Source organism: Canis lupus, chromosome 11 (assembly GCF_011100685.1).
Source record: "Canis lupus familiaris isolate Mischka breed German Shepherd chromosome 11, alternate assembly UU_Cfam_GSD_1.0, whole genome shotgun sequence".
Taxonomy (NCBI): domain Eukaryota; kingdom Metazoa; phylum Chordata; class Mammalia; order Carnivora; family Canidae; genus Canis; species Canis lupus.
The window spans coordinates 55564620-55581161 of NC_049232.1; the positions used below are offsets into that span (position 1 = coordinate 55564620).

At 40.7% G+C, this 16542-nt stretch overlaps 1 protein-coding gene across 1 annotated transcript in view; it reads left to right on the forward strand.

The window, feature by feature from the left end:
* The first annotated feature begins 682 nt into the window (after window positions 1–682).
* Window positions 683–16542, forward strand: part of ANP32B (acidic nuclear phosphoprotein 32 family member B) — a 42375-nt gene continuing 26515 nt past the window's right edge. The window contains exons 1-2 of the mRNA XM_038552911.1: window positions 683–742; window positions 13911–14045. Of these exons, the coding sequence (XP_038408839.1) occupies window positions 698–742; window positions 13911–14045 (180 nt within the window). The 5' untranslated portion in view covers window positions 683–697. The remainder of the gene's footprint in view (window positions 743–13910; window positions 14046–16542) is intronic.

The window sequence follows — 16542 nt, forward strand, 5'->3', positions numbered from 1 at the left end:
AGTCCTCAACTCTCAGTCCCCGTGGAGCCTCATAATGGTATAGACTGTTGTTCACTTGAACAGGCATTTAGTAAATGTTTGTGATGTGTCAGGTCCTATGCTTGCCACTGGGGATAAGAGATGAGTCAGACATGCTGCCTTCCCCTGAGACCTCACAGTTTAGCAGGAGAAACAGACTCATGAGTGTCATACACAGCATGTGTTCTGACCAAAGCCGGAACAGTGGGCATAGCTGATGGATCACTTAAGTCTGTCTGAGGGCCCTGGGTAGACTTCTCAGAGGAGATGAGATTTAAATGGAATCTTAACAGGGGTGTAGAAATTCCGCAAGGGGCAAGAGCGGGGGCATTTCCGACAGGAGGAGCTGCAAGTAGAGAGGTACAGAGCTGCAGGAGGACACCGTGGTTCTGGGCTGGAGTGTGCGCTACATGTCAGAGAGCAGAAAGACTTGAACCGGAAGGGTAGAGACCCCTAAGTGGCTCAGTGGTTGAGCGTCTGCCTTTGGCTCAGGTTGTGATTCCGAGGTCCTAGGACTGAGTCCCGCATCAGGTTCACTGCAGGGAGCCTGCTTCTCCCTCTGCCTATGTCTCTGTCTCTGTCTGTGTCTCTCATGAATAAATAAATAAAATATTAGAAACAACAACAAAGAGAAACCAGAAGGGTAGTGGGGCCCTGAGCAGCAGGCCTTTATGATGTCATGGGAGCCACTGAAGGATTTCAGGGAGGAGAGTGTCATGGTCAGGTAAGGTTCGTAAGAACATTTAGGTGGTGGGGTGGGGGCTGGGTGAGAAAGGAGAGAGAAGATAAATTAACTGAGAATATTGAGGGAAGGGACAGATCCTAGGGAGATTTTAGGAGGCAGAATTGATAGACCTTATTATGAGAAAGTCTAAGAGCTTCTGGCACAGGAAATTAAAAGAGAAAGAAGGCAGAATGGAAATTTAGTGAGGGCCTACAGGTACGATGACAAGATATCTTGCATCAATTTGACTTCAACTTCTTGACTGCCTAGCCAAGATGGCCTACATAATGTTTGTGGACAGGAGGTCAAAAGCTTTTTTGCAAATGGTTTTTCATAGCTGCAGAGGTGGATTCAGCAGATCTGGCTGACTGGGCCAGTATTCTTCCCTCCCTCTCTCCTGCTCCACGTGTCTTAGTCCCAAAACTAATTGCTTTGTCAAGGAGAATGCCTTCCCCAAACAGAAAAAAAGCCACATTTTGGTTAAGGATTGGGCAAATGCCCATGCTAGGATCTCCATGCCAAGTCCCATCTAGATCTATGCATTATCACCAAGAACTGCATAGCTCAGAATGTTCTGCTGCCCAGGGCATACAGTTACAGACCAAGCATGGGGCAAATTCCCAGAAGAATTGATATTTGAGCTGGGTCTTGAAGGAAAGCAAAGGAAAAACAAATGCACTAAAATGATATCTTACCTGGTTTGGCACCTAGAGTGCTCTAGAGATGAGCTGTCCAATAGAACTTTCTGCAATGATGAAAATGGTCTTCTGTACCAACCAATATGGTAGCCACTAGCCACATGTGGCTATCAAACACTTGAAATATGACCAATGCAACTGAGGAACTGAATTTTTAATTTAATTTTTATTACTTTAAATGTAAATTGTCACCTATAGCTAGTGGCTACCGTATTGAACAACACAGCTCTGGAGTGCATTTAGCATGTCCAGATTCTGTTTTACGTGTCCATTCTTTGCTTCACTCTCCTTGTGATCCTCCCCTGTCCCTGTTCTCTCTGCCTAGTCCTTCCAGTTTGATGTACTAACTGGCTATCTCCCAGCTTCCAACACTGGTTCTATTTCCTGGTTATTGATTTCCTCTCTATCTCATCACAACAGAACCCTAGACTATCTTCCATTTTGCTCATGCCTTAGTACCTCCTCAATTTGTCCCGGTGTGTGGACCTAGCTCAAGAAGGATTCAGAGAATCCTGTCCTGTCACATCAGGCTATTCAACAGTCCTTATTCACTCCTTTTCCTTGGTTTCTTTTCCAGGTCACTTTACTTGGCCAGTTAGTGACATGGATTATTTGATGTTTTCCCTCCTTAACAACTTGAGTTAGAGGATTAGACAGTTGAAAGAAAAGAAGAGTACGGAGGAAGGGTTATAACAGGTTGAGTGAATACTTTGAAGTCTCTGATAGCAGGTGAAGGGCTCCATCCTGAGGCCTTTTCTGTCAGTTGCTTTTAATCCTGATATGTGTAAAGATAGCAGTATTGGTAGGTTGATTACATTTTGGACGAAAAGGATAGATTCAGGATAGATTTAAAAAAAAAGGCTCTTGATAGGCCAAAGCATTGGGTCAAATTTAACATGACAAAATGCGATGATAACAAATCCGTGATCCTGTATTTGGATCTAAATGGCTAATTGCCTGTGTACCAATACATGGTTTAGAAAGTTTGGTGGTTTTTGCTGATGATCAATCAGTGGTAGATAACAAGAAAGGTAATATGCTCCAGGAAAGCACTGTAGAATCACATCCAAGAGAGATCTGTGCATTTCCACACCAATCCAACTACACCTGGATCACTGTTTCAGGTTCTGAATGTCTCATTTAGAAAAAAAAAAAAAAAAAAGTGGGGGCAACACTAGCCACAGTGGGAAAAGGACTGGTAACCCATGATATAAGAACTGGGTCCCTGAGCCTTGAGAGAACAGACCATAGGGACAAGGTCACCATCCTTAGTCTCTGCAGGGAAGTTACAGAACAGAAAGCAGATATGCTCTTTGGGCTTCAAAGGGCAGAGCAAAAACAAAAACAAAAACAAAAACAAAAACAAAAACAAAAAACCAACCACTGAAGAGTGAAAATTCAAGCAGACTTCAGCTCAGTGTGAGGAAAATGATTCCAACTGAACGGTGATTTCTGGTGTTTTAACCTGCAGAGGCAGAGTTTGGTAGCGCCCCTGGAGGAACAATGTTAAACATGCCCCAAAGCCAGACTGCTCAAATATTGATTGTCTCTATAGTGATGGATGGCTCATTCAAATGTGTAGGCCCTATACTCGCTGACCCCATTTAGCTTTGCAGGTTCTATATTAAGTGTCAGACTCTTCTCATTCTAGCTCAGCATTCTAATTAAGTAACCTTGGCTCCTTGCATGTGGAAAACAGGTTTTAGGCACAGAACCTCTAGCACCAAGCAGAATGGCAACATAATTTTAGCTCCTGAGCAAAATGGGTCTCACAATAGCGTCAGTGCAGTGTGCACATTAACATTTGAATATGCTGTATAATAAGCATGCTAATTACTCTGAGAAGAATACTTGAAGAAAAAATAAGCTGTTATCATTAGAGGAGAAAGGGGCTAGCAATTTATAGCATGGCTGCTGCTTGATATTCAAAAATACATGACGGCTCTTGTCACAGGTAAAAGGTAATTACTATGATTATAAACTGCAATGAGAGTGGCAGGAAGTGATCAGAATTTTATTGGAAGTAAGTATGTGGTATAATTGTTTGTTTGTTACCACATTCAGATTTATTACTAATAAATATGTGTCCCCATTTGGTTGTTTGATTACTTTGAGCAGTTTAGGTATGAACCTATTATACTATATTACTCACCTCAACTGCAGAAAATTACTGGAAGAATTTACAAAAGAGGTGAGGAGCTGGGAGGGGGAGGTCTCAGGTTTGACATGGGGCACAACCACCTTGTGCTAGAAGAGAAGCTGTAATGGGGACCTCTAACTCCACGCCTTGGATGACCTAGATGGTCATTTCTCAATCCTGTTCTGCAGATCTCTCAGCGATCCTGCTACTCTTTCAGGGGGTCCACAAGGCCAAATTATTTGTATAATAATATTAAGATGATATTTGTCTTATCATGGTATGGAACTACTACATACTATATGATTCAACTTATATGAAATGTCCCATACAGGCAAATCTGTAGAGACAGAACACAGATAAGCGTTGCTAGGGATCAGGGGAGGTCAGAAGGGAGAGCCTAATGGGTACAGGGTTTCTTTTTGGGGTAAGGAAAATGTTCTGGAACTAGGTAGTGGTAGTGGTTATGAATGTCCTAAATGTCACTGAATTGTACACTTTCAAAGAGTTAAGATGAACTTTATGTTATGTGAATTTTACCATAATTTTTAAAGGCAAAAAAGAGAGTGAAGTTTACACATTGTACCATATAAGAGAAATTCTTCCTACCTAGAATTTTGAAGCTTGAGGGTTTTCTAGTTCTGAAAGCTTTCCTCTTTGCAAGGCCTTTCAATAGCTACAGTTCTTTTTTTTTTTTTTTTTTAAGATTTATTTATTTGAGTGGGGGGAGGGGCAGAGAGCGGGGGAGAAAGAATCTTAAGCAGACTCCCTGCTAAGAACAGAGCCTGCATACCCAGGGTTCCATCTTATGACCCATTAGATCAGTTCTCATGACCCATGAAATCATGACCTGAGCCAAAATTAAGAGTCGGACGCTTAAATTTCTGAGCCACCTAGGCACCCCAATAGCTACAATTCTTAAAGCAAGAAACATTTTTCTTATTCCCTGAATATGCCAGGCTCTTCAAAACCATTTCTTTGGACTTTGCCTAATGCTTTATCCTTTTGCTGTATCCTTTCTATTGACCTGGAAAGCTACTATTTGTTCTTTAAAGCCCATTGAAAAGGACGCTCCCTTAGTGAAATTTTCCTGGATCTCTACTGCCACCCCAGGAAGAATTGGCCCCTTCCCTCAGTCTGGGTTCTTAGAGTACTTTGGTCATATTCCTTAATTCATATTCCTGATATAAGGAATTGTATCACTGTTACTCACAATACGTCATTTTTTGTTAATGTGTTTGTCTCTCCTAAAAGGTGACTCTTAAAAGCGGGAGTATTTTTCATTACCCTAAAAGCCCAGTACATACACATACTCCCCATCCCACACCCCTACAGCTCTCCCAATGTTGTGTCGATTAATAACTTTATATTAAGTACTTTTTATTTTTATTTTTTAAGATTTTATTTATTTTAGAGTGAGCGAGAGAGAAAGAATGAGTGGGGTGAGGGGCAGAGAGAGAGGGAGAAACAGACTCCCTGCTTAGCAGAGATTCCCCGACTTGGGGCTCCATCCCAGGACCCCAGGATCATGACCTGAGCTGAAGGTAGCTGCTTAACTGACTGAGTCACCCAGATGCCCCTATTAAGTACTTTTTAAAAGGCTTTACAAACATTGACTCATTTAATCCTTCCAACTTTATATGCATTTTATAGATGGGTCACCTGGGGAAACAAAAACTTTAGGGCATGAAGAGATGTTAAAACAGCTAAGCCATGTGACAGTAAAACCATGTGATAGCATCTGTTATCAAACTTGGCACATGGTTAGTGCTCAATAAATGCCTGTTCTGATAAAAGAAAAAATGGCTAATAACATTGAGTTAGTAAGAGTGCTCTTCTTGTGACTTGTTAAATGTTTACATGCATTTTCTAGACTTCACAGTGTTAGAGCTGGGAGAGACCTTGGCTATCTCCCTGTGCAAGTTAGAGATAGGGCTGGGGAACTGCCAGGTGGTCCTGTAGAAGAGACACAGCCCTGGAGCGTAAGAGAAGAGATCAGGAGCAGGGCAAGAGGTCTCCAGAAGTGGAGAGAGAGAATAAGTTAAGAGAGAGAGAGGGGGTAGCTTAAGATGATTATTCAACCAGCACTAAGGAAACTCCCTACCTAGGAGAAAGGCCAGAAGAAGGCAGGAGAATTAAGAGGTGGGAGAGTTATTGAGCAGTGCAAGATGCCCCAGAGCATGCATGTTCAACAGGGGATACACAGAGTCTCAAACCAAAGAGCATGTCAAGCCTTTCCACAAAAACCAGCTGTATTTCTTATTCCTCACCACCCTGATAGATCTTCCCAGAGGTAGCTACTGCCAACTTTTTTAGCTTCTGGTGTTTACCTCCATATTTATAAACACATGTTTCTGTTGCCATTTCTTGATTTTTCTACTTTAGACGTTACATATTGAGTTCCTACTATTAGAGGATTAAAATTTAGCTCTCCACTACCTCCCCTAAAAATTGGGTGTGCACCAGTAAACTGGAAACCAAGTGACCCATCTGAAAGGGAGACAGCTGCTACTTAGCAGGTGACTGCCAGGAATGCAGCTCCAGGTTGGAAGGATGTGTCAAAGTATGTTTGTTTGTAAGTAACCAAAACACAGCTGAAAAACTGACTTAACATTAAAGCTCACACTAACAGTCCAAGGTAATTCAAGCTTCAGGGTGGGTTTGATTCAGCAGAACACCAGTGCCATCAATACCAACTTCCATGTGAGATGGTTGCCAACAGTCCCTGGGGTCCTTGCCCACTCCAGACAGATCAAGATCATTTCTGGAAACCTTTTTCTCAGGGGCCTCAGCAAACCTGTTAGTTTAGATTGGGTCATGAGCCTATAGTGGATACTGTGGAGCTCCGTTCAGTTCCTCTCTTCAGGGAAGACTTAGTCAACTCTCAGATGCTGGGAATATTCTTGCAGTCAGTCTCAAGTCTCAGGAAACCACTTCTCCTAAGGTTTTACACCGCCCTCCCCCAGGGTGCCACCTGAGGCTAGCAGCTGGCTGATGAACCTGGGCCCTATACTTCAATTTGGGACAATTCTGAAGGGCCATCCACATTCTCAAGTCCCTGGTGGGATCAGCTGAGGCCTTGGTTGAACTACATTGCTAGTCAGTTAGTTGATCAGCTTCTGTCCATGTCCACCCTGTCCTCATGTCCCCATAGGTCTATGTCCTAAGAACACTCCTCAGCAAACTTTGTGTGTGCTACTCTCCATCACAGGTTCTGTTTCCAGGGAACCCAGTCTAAGACAATGCTGGCTTCTGAATCAACAAATGTGATGAGGTGGGACTCTGATGATAAATTAGGATAAATTTTCATGCCCTATTATGGAACCAGGATGGGATCAGTCTCTCCCAAAGCACCTTGACAGAGGCAGAGAAGATGAAGACTGGAGCAAAACTTTTAATTGTTAATTTAAAAAATGGGAAGAATCATATTGAGAAGGAAATGATACAGATTTTTTTATCTTTCAAGAGAGCCAGAAGCAGTTTATTTTAAAAAAAAAGTCTCATGATGTTTTAACATTGGAAACTAAATGAGATATTTTTAAATGCCATGAATTGCTAATAAGACATGGCCCAATACTGGCCTGCATTTCAGTAGTTTGCAACTGTGGCCAGAAAGAACACAGGTATAGTTTGTAGCTCCAGAGGGCAAAGCTAGGACTAATACCTATATGAAATCAAGATTTCAGCTCAACCTAATGAATAGTTTCCTAGTGATTTGAGCAATATAAAGATGGAATGAAGCATGTCACTAGAAGGTGAGTTCCTTGGCACCAAGATTCATTTTTTATTCTTCTTAGAATTTGAACTATATGATCTTTGAGATCCTGTTCATTGATATCCATATAAAGTGCCCTATCTTCACAAAATATCATTGATACACCCTCATCCAGATATCAACAACAAACAACATTGGGATAGCACCAGTATTACTACTGAACCACGATTCAAATCTCCTTCTCCAGGAATACTCCACTTAATCCATCACTTCTGGATATTCACTTAAGCATCAAAGGGAAAAAGGTATCTTGTCTTAGATATCAAGATGCCCCTAGTAAATCCTTTACAGATATCACATCATGATAACCACTGTTCCTTAGAAATTAGTATTATATTCTAGTATGTCAGAGCCAGAAGCAGATCATGCAGTCCTGCTCCTTCATTCAACAGAAGACACAGAGAGGGGAAAAAAACTTAAATTACACAGTAAAAACAGGACCAGAATTCAGATCTTTTTACTCTTGGAGCCGAGTTCTTCCCACTGCAACCCAAGCAATCTATTTTTCTCATTAGGCTGAAATAGTTCCCTATCATCCATTTATCCCAGAGTGACAGGACTTGCGGGCTAATGGACTTCAAGGTTCTAGGAGGGAGCTAGGCTCTGGCATCCATCCTTTTCAGCAGCCTAGAGCACCAAACCCTTTACAGAGCTAGTTTCTTTGATCATGTTAAGGGGTTACTTGTTTTAAAAGTATTGTGTTCACATGGTTCCAAATTCAGTGTTCTTTTCACAATCTCACCATGCCTTGAAAAAAACGCCACAGTGTGTGGTAAGAATTTAGCTACAAGGAGCAGGACTTAAGGTACACTGGGCCTAGAAGGTGAGCTCGGCCACTGAACCAGGGCTCCTTAAATTCCCTAACAGGACAGAGCCTGCAGAGGGACCAACTGGCCCAAGTTGTAAAGAGAAGAAGGACTCAACCGGCTGATGACCACTTTGAATTGGATTTGTCTCATCCTGCTCCTTCATCCCATACATCTACTCTGACACAAAGCCTTGCTGAATCTTCCTGTGAAATATTTATCCTGCCCATCCTTCCCTCTCTCCCCTCACGGCAAAAAAAAAAAACCTGATCCAGACTTGAGCTACCTCACGTGCAGGTTATAGTCACAGATTTTTAACTGACCTCCTCCAGGTGTAGAAATAGCCTTAACCTAAATGAACATGTATCACATCTGGTTTTAATTTATAGCATGTGTGTAAATGGTGCTGCTCTTTTAAAAAGCCTTGCTGTTTACTCTTTAACTCCAAGTAGTGGGAAAAAAAAAACACTGTAAGTGCCACGCAAAGACTTGATCCAGCACAGGAACAAGGCTGGTCACCGGAAAGAAGAAACTTGCTCAGAAAATGGATCAACGAGTTGCATTATATTTATCCATTAGTATACTACTCATTAATAAAAAGAAGTGAGCTACTGATCCACTCAACCACCCAGATAAATCTTAATAATACCACGTTGAGTGAAAGAAATCAAATACAAGAGTCACTGTGGTATGATTTCATTCATATGAAGTTCAAGAACAGGCAAAGCCATTTCTTGGGAATGTATTTTGGGATAAGGGTTGCCTCTTACAGGGCACTGGAAGGGTTACAGGGGCATGTAACAGCTGTACTTTCTAACTTGATTGGGGCATCAGTTATACACGTGTATATCTTTGTCAAAACTCACTAACTGTACGCTTAATATCTGATATTTTACTGTATGCAATTCTTCCTCAATTTAAGCAAGCAAGAGAGAAAAAAACCTACCTGCTTAGGCCGCTGTGGAAAGAAGAACCTGGACATCCAGTGAAAAACAGTGGCTTCTGAAAAAAACAACAACAACAACAACAAAAAACAAACAAACAAACAAAAAACAGTGGCTTCCTTAGGAGGCCCCTGCTCTCTCTCAGCTTCTCACTAAAACACATCTGAAGAATTGGAGAAATTAGGAATCTTCCAACACCATGCAAAATCTGACAGAAACGCAATGCCAGAGTCTTGGCATCATGTCTTCTCTTTTAAAGTGCAGGTTGCAGCTGGAAAATCTGACCCAATTTGAGCTCATAGCTACCACTTTCATTCCCTGAGCAGACGCCTGAGAAAAGGTATGAAGCCCCCTTGGCCCCTCCCATACCATCTGTCCTCTGCCACTCTGGGGACATCCAGCCCTTTGGGAACAGATCTGAGGCAGCCAGAGCACCTTTTCCCATCATCCACAGCTACTGCCAGGAGCCTCCTTTGCCAGCTTGCTTGCTGTTTAATTTAAATTTCATTTGTTTCAGAGTTAACACAAAGACAGAGTTTTTAACGCCAAACAGGACGACAGAGCTTGTACCCAAACAGGGGTTCCTGCCCCACCCTTCCCCCTGGCTCCCCATTCCCCCCAGACAGCAGTTCCAGTTCTTTTAACTGTTGCCTCTGGTGTCTGCCTCCTTTTACACATATAATGGGGTTATAGTACTCTTTGGGTTTTTTTAGTTTGAGACATTAATCATTATCATTAACTATTGACTTCCTGCTATGAAAAAGACAAATTTCACTCTCTTTCACCCTCACTCCCACCCTCATGCCCAGCTTTGGCCTTCCTTTCAGTAGTAGTTACTTGTGCTAGTGTGACTTTATGTTTACAGATGAGCCATGTGCCTTTATTTCTTGTACAGCTTTCTATTTTTCTTGGAGTTAAGAATTACCTCTTTTCATTGTTTTCATTTCTCGATCAGAGCTGTAAAATTACCTCTCAGTGTGATTACATGGGAGGCAATCCTCATTTTTATCTTCTAGCAACCCCCCAGGAGCCCTCTGACCCCTGTTCCATCCATACTGGGTTGCTCTCCAAGCCTGCCACACAGCTACCTTTATGGGACCATTATTCTCTGGTAGCTTCAAGAGAAAGGGTGCGTGGAGTGTTCCTATTTTGAGATTTTGAAAGTCTGAAAACATTTGTAGTCTTCTCTCATCTTGAGTGATCATTTGGCTGTGTGTTAAGTTCTCAGAGGAGGATCCTTTTCCTCAGAAAATATCAATTGTTCCATTGTCTACTAGTTTCACATGTTCTCCTGAGAAGCCTCATGTCATTTGACTTTTGATCCTTTCGTTATGATTTTTTTTTTTCCTTTTAGGACACTTTCAGGATTTCTGGTTTTTGAAATCTCATTACAATGTGACTTGGTGGGCTACTTCAATCTGGAAATCCAAAGGAACTGTGTTGTATGATTACTTGATAAGTTCATCCTTTATGGCTGTAGGTACTGAAGACACTGACATTTGAGGCTCTCTCAGTGGAAGTGCCAGCCTGCTTCCCAATCACTATGGCATGATGCCCATTAGTCTTTAAGACCTACCAGTGCACAGTTTCCTCTCACTTTTTCAGTGCCTCTCTTGTTAAGATAAACGGATATTCAAGAGTGATTGGATACTCAGGAAAGACTCTAATACAAGAGCAAAAAAAATCTGAGTTAGTAAAAAAGGAATTGGAGAAAATGAACACAATTTAGATATAAGAATAAAACTCTATCTCTTCAAAGATAGAAAAGATGTTACATCAGGATGCCTGGCTGGCTCAGTGGGTGAAGCATGTGACTCTTGATCTCAGGGTTGTAAGATTGAGTCCTATGTTGGGTGTAGAGATTATTTAAAAATAAAAATCTTCAGGGTGCTTGGGTGGCTCAGTTGGTTGAGCATTAGACTCTTGATTTTGGCTTTCAGGGTTGTAGAATCTAGCCCCAGGAGGGAGGAGTCTGCTAGAGATGCCCCATGCTCAGTGAGGAGTCTGCTAGAGATTCTCTCCTTCTCTTCCCTCTGCCAGCCCACCAATTCCCCCTCCCCCACCCCCACGCACATTCTCTCAAATAAAATAAATAAATCTTTAAATAAAAGAATAAATCTTAAAAAAAAAAACAACCAGATGTTCCATCAATGAAATAAAAACAAGATGCTATAGAAATGAACAAGAGAAAGTCTTTGGAAATTAAAAATATTATAGTTAAGATAAAATAAATCTGATTATTTTAGATATTTTCTCTTAAATCAGTCCTTTTCTCCTGAAAAGAATTCTCCAATCTCCTGCCTTTGGAGATAAGCTAGTAGCCTTCTAGAGCTAAGTGGGAGAAGGGGAGTTGGAAGGGTATCTCACCGTTTGGGATGTAGACTTTCACTAATTCCCTCTATTTTATTCTTCTCTGTTTCCTGAATTCTGATTACTTTAATATTGGACCTCCTGAGCTGTCCTTTAATTTTATTTTCCTTTACTATATTTCTTTATCTTTTTGTTCTGCTTTCTGGGAAAATTTCCTCAACTTTATTTTTAAATCCTTTTAAGGATTTGGGAGGCGATGGTGATAAGCATATGAGTTAAATCCATCACCATTATCAAATTACAGAGCATTTCTGTTACTTCAAAAGAAACCTCATACTCATTAGCTCTCACTCCCCATTACTCCCAGCCCTTGGCAACCACTAATCTACTTTCTGCCTCTATGGAGTTGCCTATTTTATACATTTCACATAAATGGAATCATATGTGGCCTTCTTTCATTTAGCATAGTATTTTTAAGGTTCATGTTGTAGCATCTATCAGTACCACATTCCTTCTATGGCTGAAAAAAATTCAGTTGTACAGATATGCCACATTTTGTTTACTCATCAGTTTATGGACATTTCCACTGTTTATAATTTATAGCTATTATGAATAATGCTGCCATAAACATTCATGTGCAAACTTTGTGTGGACGTATATTTTCATTATCCTAGGAATGAAATTGCTGGCTTTGTTTGGCTTTTTGAGGAACTGCCAAGCTGTTTTCCAGAGCAGCCATACCATTTTACATTCCCACCAGCAATGTACAAAGGTTCCAATTCTTCTACATCCTCACCAACACTTGTCGTCCATGATTTTTATTATAACCACCCTAGTGGGTATAAAGTGGTATCTCATTGTAGTTTTGGTGTGCATTTCCCAATGCCTAATGACAGAACTCTTTTCATGTTCTTATTGGCCATTTGTATACCCTCTTTGGCGAAATGCCATTCAATTTTTTTGTTCATTTGTAATTGAGTCATTTGTCTTTTTGTTCTTGAGTTCTGATAGTTCTGTATATATTCTGAATACAAGTCCCTTATTAGATATGTGATTTCCAGATATTTCCTCCCATCCCATGCATTGTCTTTTCACCTTCTTCATGGTATCATTTGAAACACAAAGTTTTAAAATTTTCATTAGTCAAATTTATCTTCTGTTTTCCTTTGGTGTGTTGCACTTTTGGTGTCACATCTAAGAAAGCTTTACCTAATCCAAAGTCTTGAACATTAACTCCTTTGTTTTCTTTGGAGTCTTACAATTTTAGCTCTAATATTGAAGTCTATGATCCATTGTATATATCCTGTAGAGGTACAGTTCCAACTTCATTCTTTTGCACATGGATGTGTAATATTCCCAGCACCATTTGTTTAAAAGACTACTCTTTTCACATCAAATTGTCCAAACCTCCTTAGGTTTTCAACCTTGTCAAACTGAAGATTTTCTGAAAGATAATACCTAATTTAGGTAAGGGTGAGGGGAAATCTTACACACTGCTAATGGGAATATAAAAGAAGTACAGCCTCTGTAGGGCAATTCACCATGCACACCCAAATTTGAAACATATATACTTTGATTCAGGAATTCTACTTCTGGGAATTTACTTCAAGGAGTTAATTGCACAGAGTGAACAACTAGAAGTAACCTAAATGTCTATGTGCAGGAGATCAGGTGAATAAATTATGCTATATCCATACAATGAAATATGATGCAGGCTTTAAAAATGATGGAGGTAAGTAAATAAATAAATAAGATGATGGAGATCTGTATTTATGGACTTGGAGCAATCTACTGCAGAAAGAAAAAGGAAAGCATGTTACAAAGCACCATTATAGTAGGATTGCATTTATATAATATTATATATTTTATATATGCATCTACATTCATAGAGATAACTCAGAAAATATTCACAAAAATGTTAACAGTAGTTGCCGCTAGGTACTGGGATTTTGGCTGGCTTTTATTTTCTTCTTTATAATTTTTTGCATTGCATGAATTTGCTACATGAATATGTATTGTCTTTATATTCAGAAAAAGAAAAGCTATTTTCATTTTGTAGAAGAGTGTCCTCAAGGAATATATATTGTAGACAACTATTCAATGGCATGGAAATATGTTCATAATTATACTGTTAACCAAAAAAGTAGGTTACGGTATTATCCCACTTATTAAAATTTTTTAATGTAATATATACAGTATTTCCTAGGTACTATGATACTTTTTCTTCACTACTTGCTATTTCCAAAATAAAGATGTCTCTTATACTCTATATGAATATTTAATATAGTGGGCTTCCCCCTCCTGCCCCCCCCCAAAAAGCTGTTATTAATGAAATGATGCTTCTGGCAATCTGAGACTTGAGAAAGTGCCATCTGTGGGTAGAGAAAAGACTGGAAGAATAAACACCAAAACATGAGCGGTGCTTAGCCCTGAATTGAGATTTTTCTTTTCTTTTTTAAAAAAGATTTTATTTATTTATTTGTTTGTTTATTTGACAGAGAGAGAGCATGCCAGAGAGCACAAGAGTGGGGAACGGCAGAGGAAGAGGGAGAAGCACCCTGGGATCACGGCCTGAGCCAAAGGCAGACACTCAACTGACTAAGCCACCCAGGTGCCCCTATTTTCCTCTTTCAGTAAGTATAGTTGCCAAGTTTTCTATAGTGCATGCACAGATAAACATTAAGAAACACACACACACACACACACCAAAAAAAACCCAGGAACTCGGCTGCCCTGCTTTTCAAGGAAGAAGTAGAGTGTGAGGATACCTGGGATTTACGGCTTTTACCAAAATAAGAGCCTAACAAATCAGGGAGCACATAAATTCCCTGAGTAGTGTCAGAATCTAGAGTGAGGGAGGAGTACCTTGCATGCCCACAGAGGGGCCCCTGGCCAGGCAGGAGCTGGCAAAGCAAGCTTGAGAACAGATGGAAAGTTCAGTCAACAGGAGCAGGACTCCGAGAGCAGTCTTAGCATCGTGTGGACAAGGAATACCCTGTGAGGTAGGAAAGGGTCCAGATGGTGGGGACGCTGGCTAATTATGGAGGAGAGGGATGCTCAACACTGTGGGGCCACTCATGTATTTTCCAGACTAGCTCAGGAACCCCCCCCCCCCCTCCAATTCCTCGGGAGAGACCAAGCACTGGGTGGAACTGACAATGAAACTGCTCCTTTTGAGAATGAAAACATGTATTGGTTCAGGTGAACCCTTCTCTCAGGCAGAGGGACAGGGTTCTTACAGGAGATGAAGGACTTGGAGTGGAGGTGAAGGACTGACAGTCACAGCAGAACTTCAACAGCTTCTGAGGAGGCCAGTGAATTCTGAACCTCTGCTTAGGGTAAGGGAGGGACTTGGGCTTAAGGTGACTTGCCCAGGGCATAGAGGAGAATGCCAGGCACTGTGCCAGGTAGGAGCTTCACCCACATGATCATGTTTAATCTGCACAACAGCTCCCAGATGAGCAGCCTGAGGCTCAGAGAGATTATGAGGTTTGTCCAAAAGCACACAGCCAAGAAGTGATGGAACAGAATTCTTAACAGAGTTAGGAAAAGGGAAAAACATTGAGCAGAGTTAATACTCATTTATTAAAAATAAATATGAATGTTGTTTTGCTTTTTTTTTTAACCAAAAAACTTGTACTTAATGGTGGATATGTCTCATTGGTAGGAATTTAATTATTAAATTTTATTTTCTCAGTGCTGGTGTTTTGCTTTTGTGTTTTGTTTTTTTATTTTTCACCTCCTCCATGATGAGCATGTAAATCTTAGAGCAGAGAAAACAAAACTTTTTTTTCAGAAGCAGTTGTGAGGACTAGTGGATCAAAGTAATTGGAGTGAATTATAGTGAGACCTTAATGACAAGAGAAATCCAGGTTCTTACTGGTTATGTGAGTTCCACTTGGCTTCACTGAACCTGTTTCCTAAATAATGAAAGGGGATTATAATCTTGTCCCAGTGTGCTGTTGCCAGGATTAACTGAGATGCAATGTACATGAAAGTCCCAAGCACAGTATTTGGTGTAAGGATGATGTTTAATAAATATTAAACTTGAGTAGTCATAGCTCTTCACACTGCACCGGGAAGGCCTAGCACCTACAGCTGTTCAGAGAGCAGAAAGGAATCTGGTTTCCTTGGCAGGGGCCCCTTACTAAACCTGCAGCTGCCTACACACCTGACACTCTCTCCTGCTCTGTTTTACCATCTGGAGACTAATAGGATCTCATTCCTTACCCCATTTTCACCTATTTGCCTCTCTTTCTCCCTTTGTCTCAACAATCTCAGCTGCCTAGGCAGTATTTTTAAGTACATGTGACATTATTTTCAAACCTAACACACATTTGCAGCGCACCTGTGTTCTAAAGATGGCCCCAGGCTTCTACTCTCCATTCATATCCTCAGAAATATTTGAATGAGCTCACAGTCTAGTTGAGAATTCGGATCCTTCAACTCTCATTTGTTGTCTAACTGCTGTAACAGGTACACATACCCTGTTGTGGAAACCCAAAAGGTAGATTTACCAGTGTATGCACATATGCATGGGAGAGGAGGGGAAGAATGCAAGTATTTAGCAGTTAAAGAACAATGATTTCCTCACCCTATATTATGCAGCAGCCTCATATACTGTCTTTACTAAAGAGAAAATGTGCCCATTCTGCTAAACTGGTTTCAAAGTCAGTTAAACCAATGCCTGAGTGGGGCTGTTTCCTCTCACTTTCAGATTTATTAAATTCTGTTCACAGCCACAAAGTTTGTGGAAGTCTCGGGTCATATGATGATGTTGCTGAGGCAGTGGGGTGGAAAGAAGGTCCAAGGAATTACAAACTAGCTCAGAGTGTTCTTGGACATTATGGGGCTTATTGGAATATACACACATTCTGATTAACAGGCAGTTTTAAGACTCAAAGGAATGCCCAATATATTTGCTTTTTAGGCAAACATTAACATTAATGGGGGGAAAGGATTCACCCATAGTTCAAACTCCCTAAGAAACAAAGTGGTTTTCACTTTTCCTTATTCCCTTCCAGCCCTTATTCAAATCCATAAATCTCTGGACATGGTAATTGTGGATTAGATACAATTCTATATTCTACTTTCTCACCCCAGATGCATACTCAGAATGATGTTAAGTCC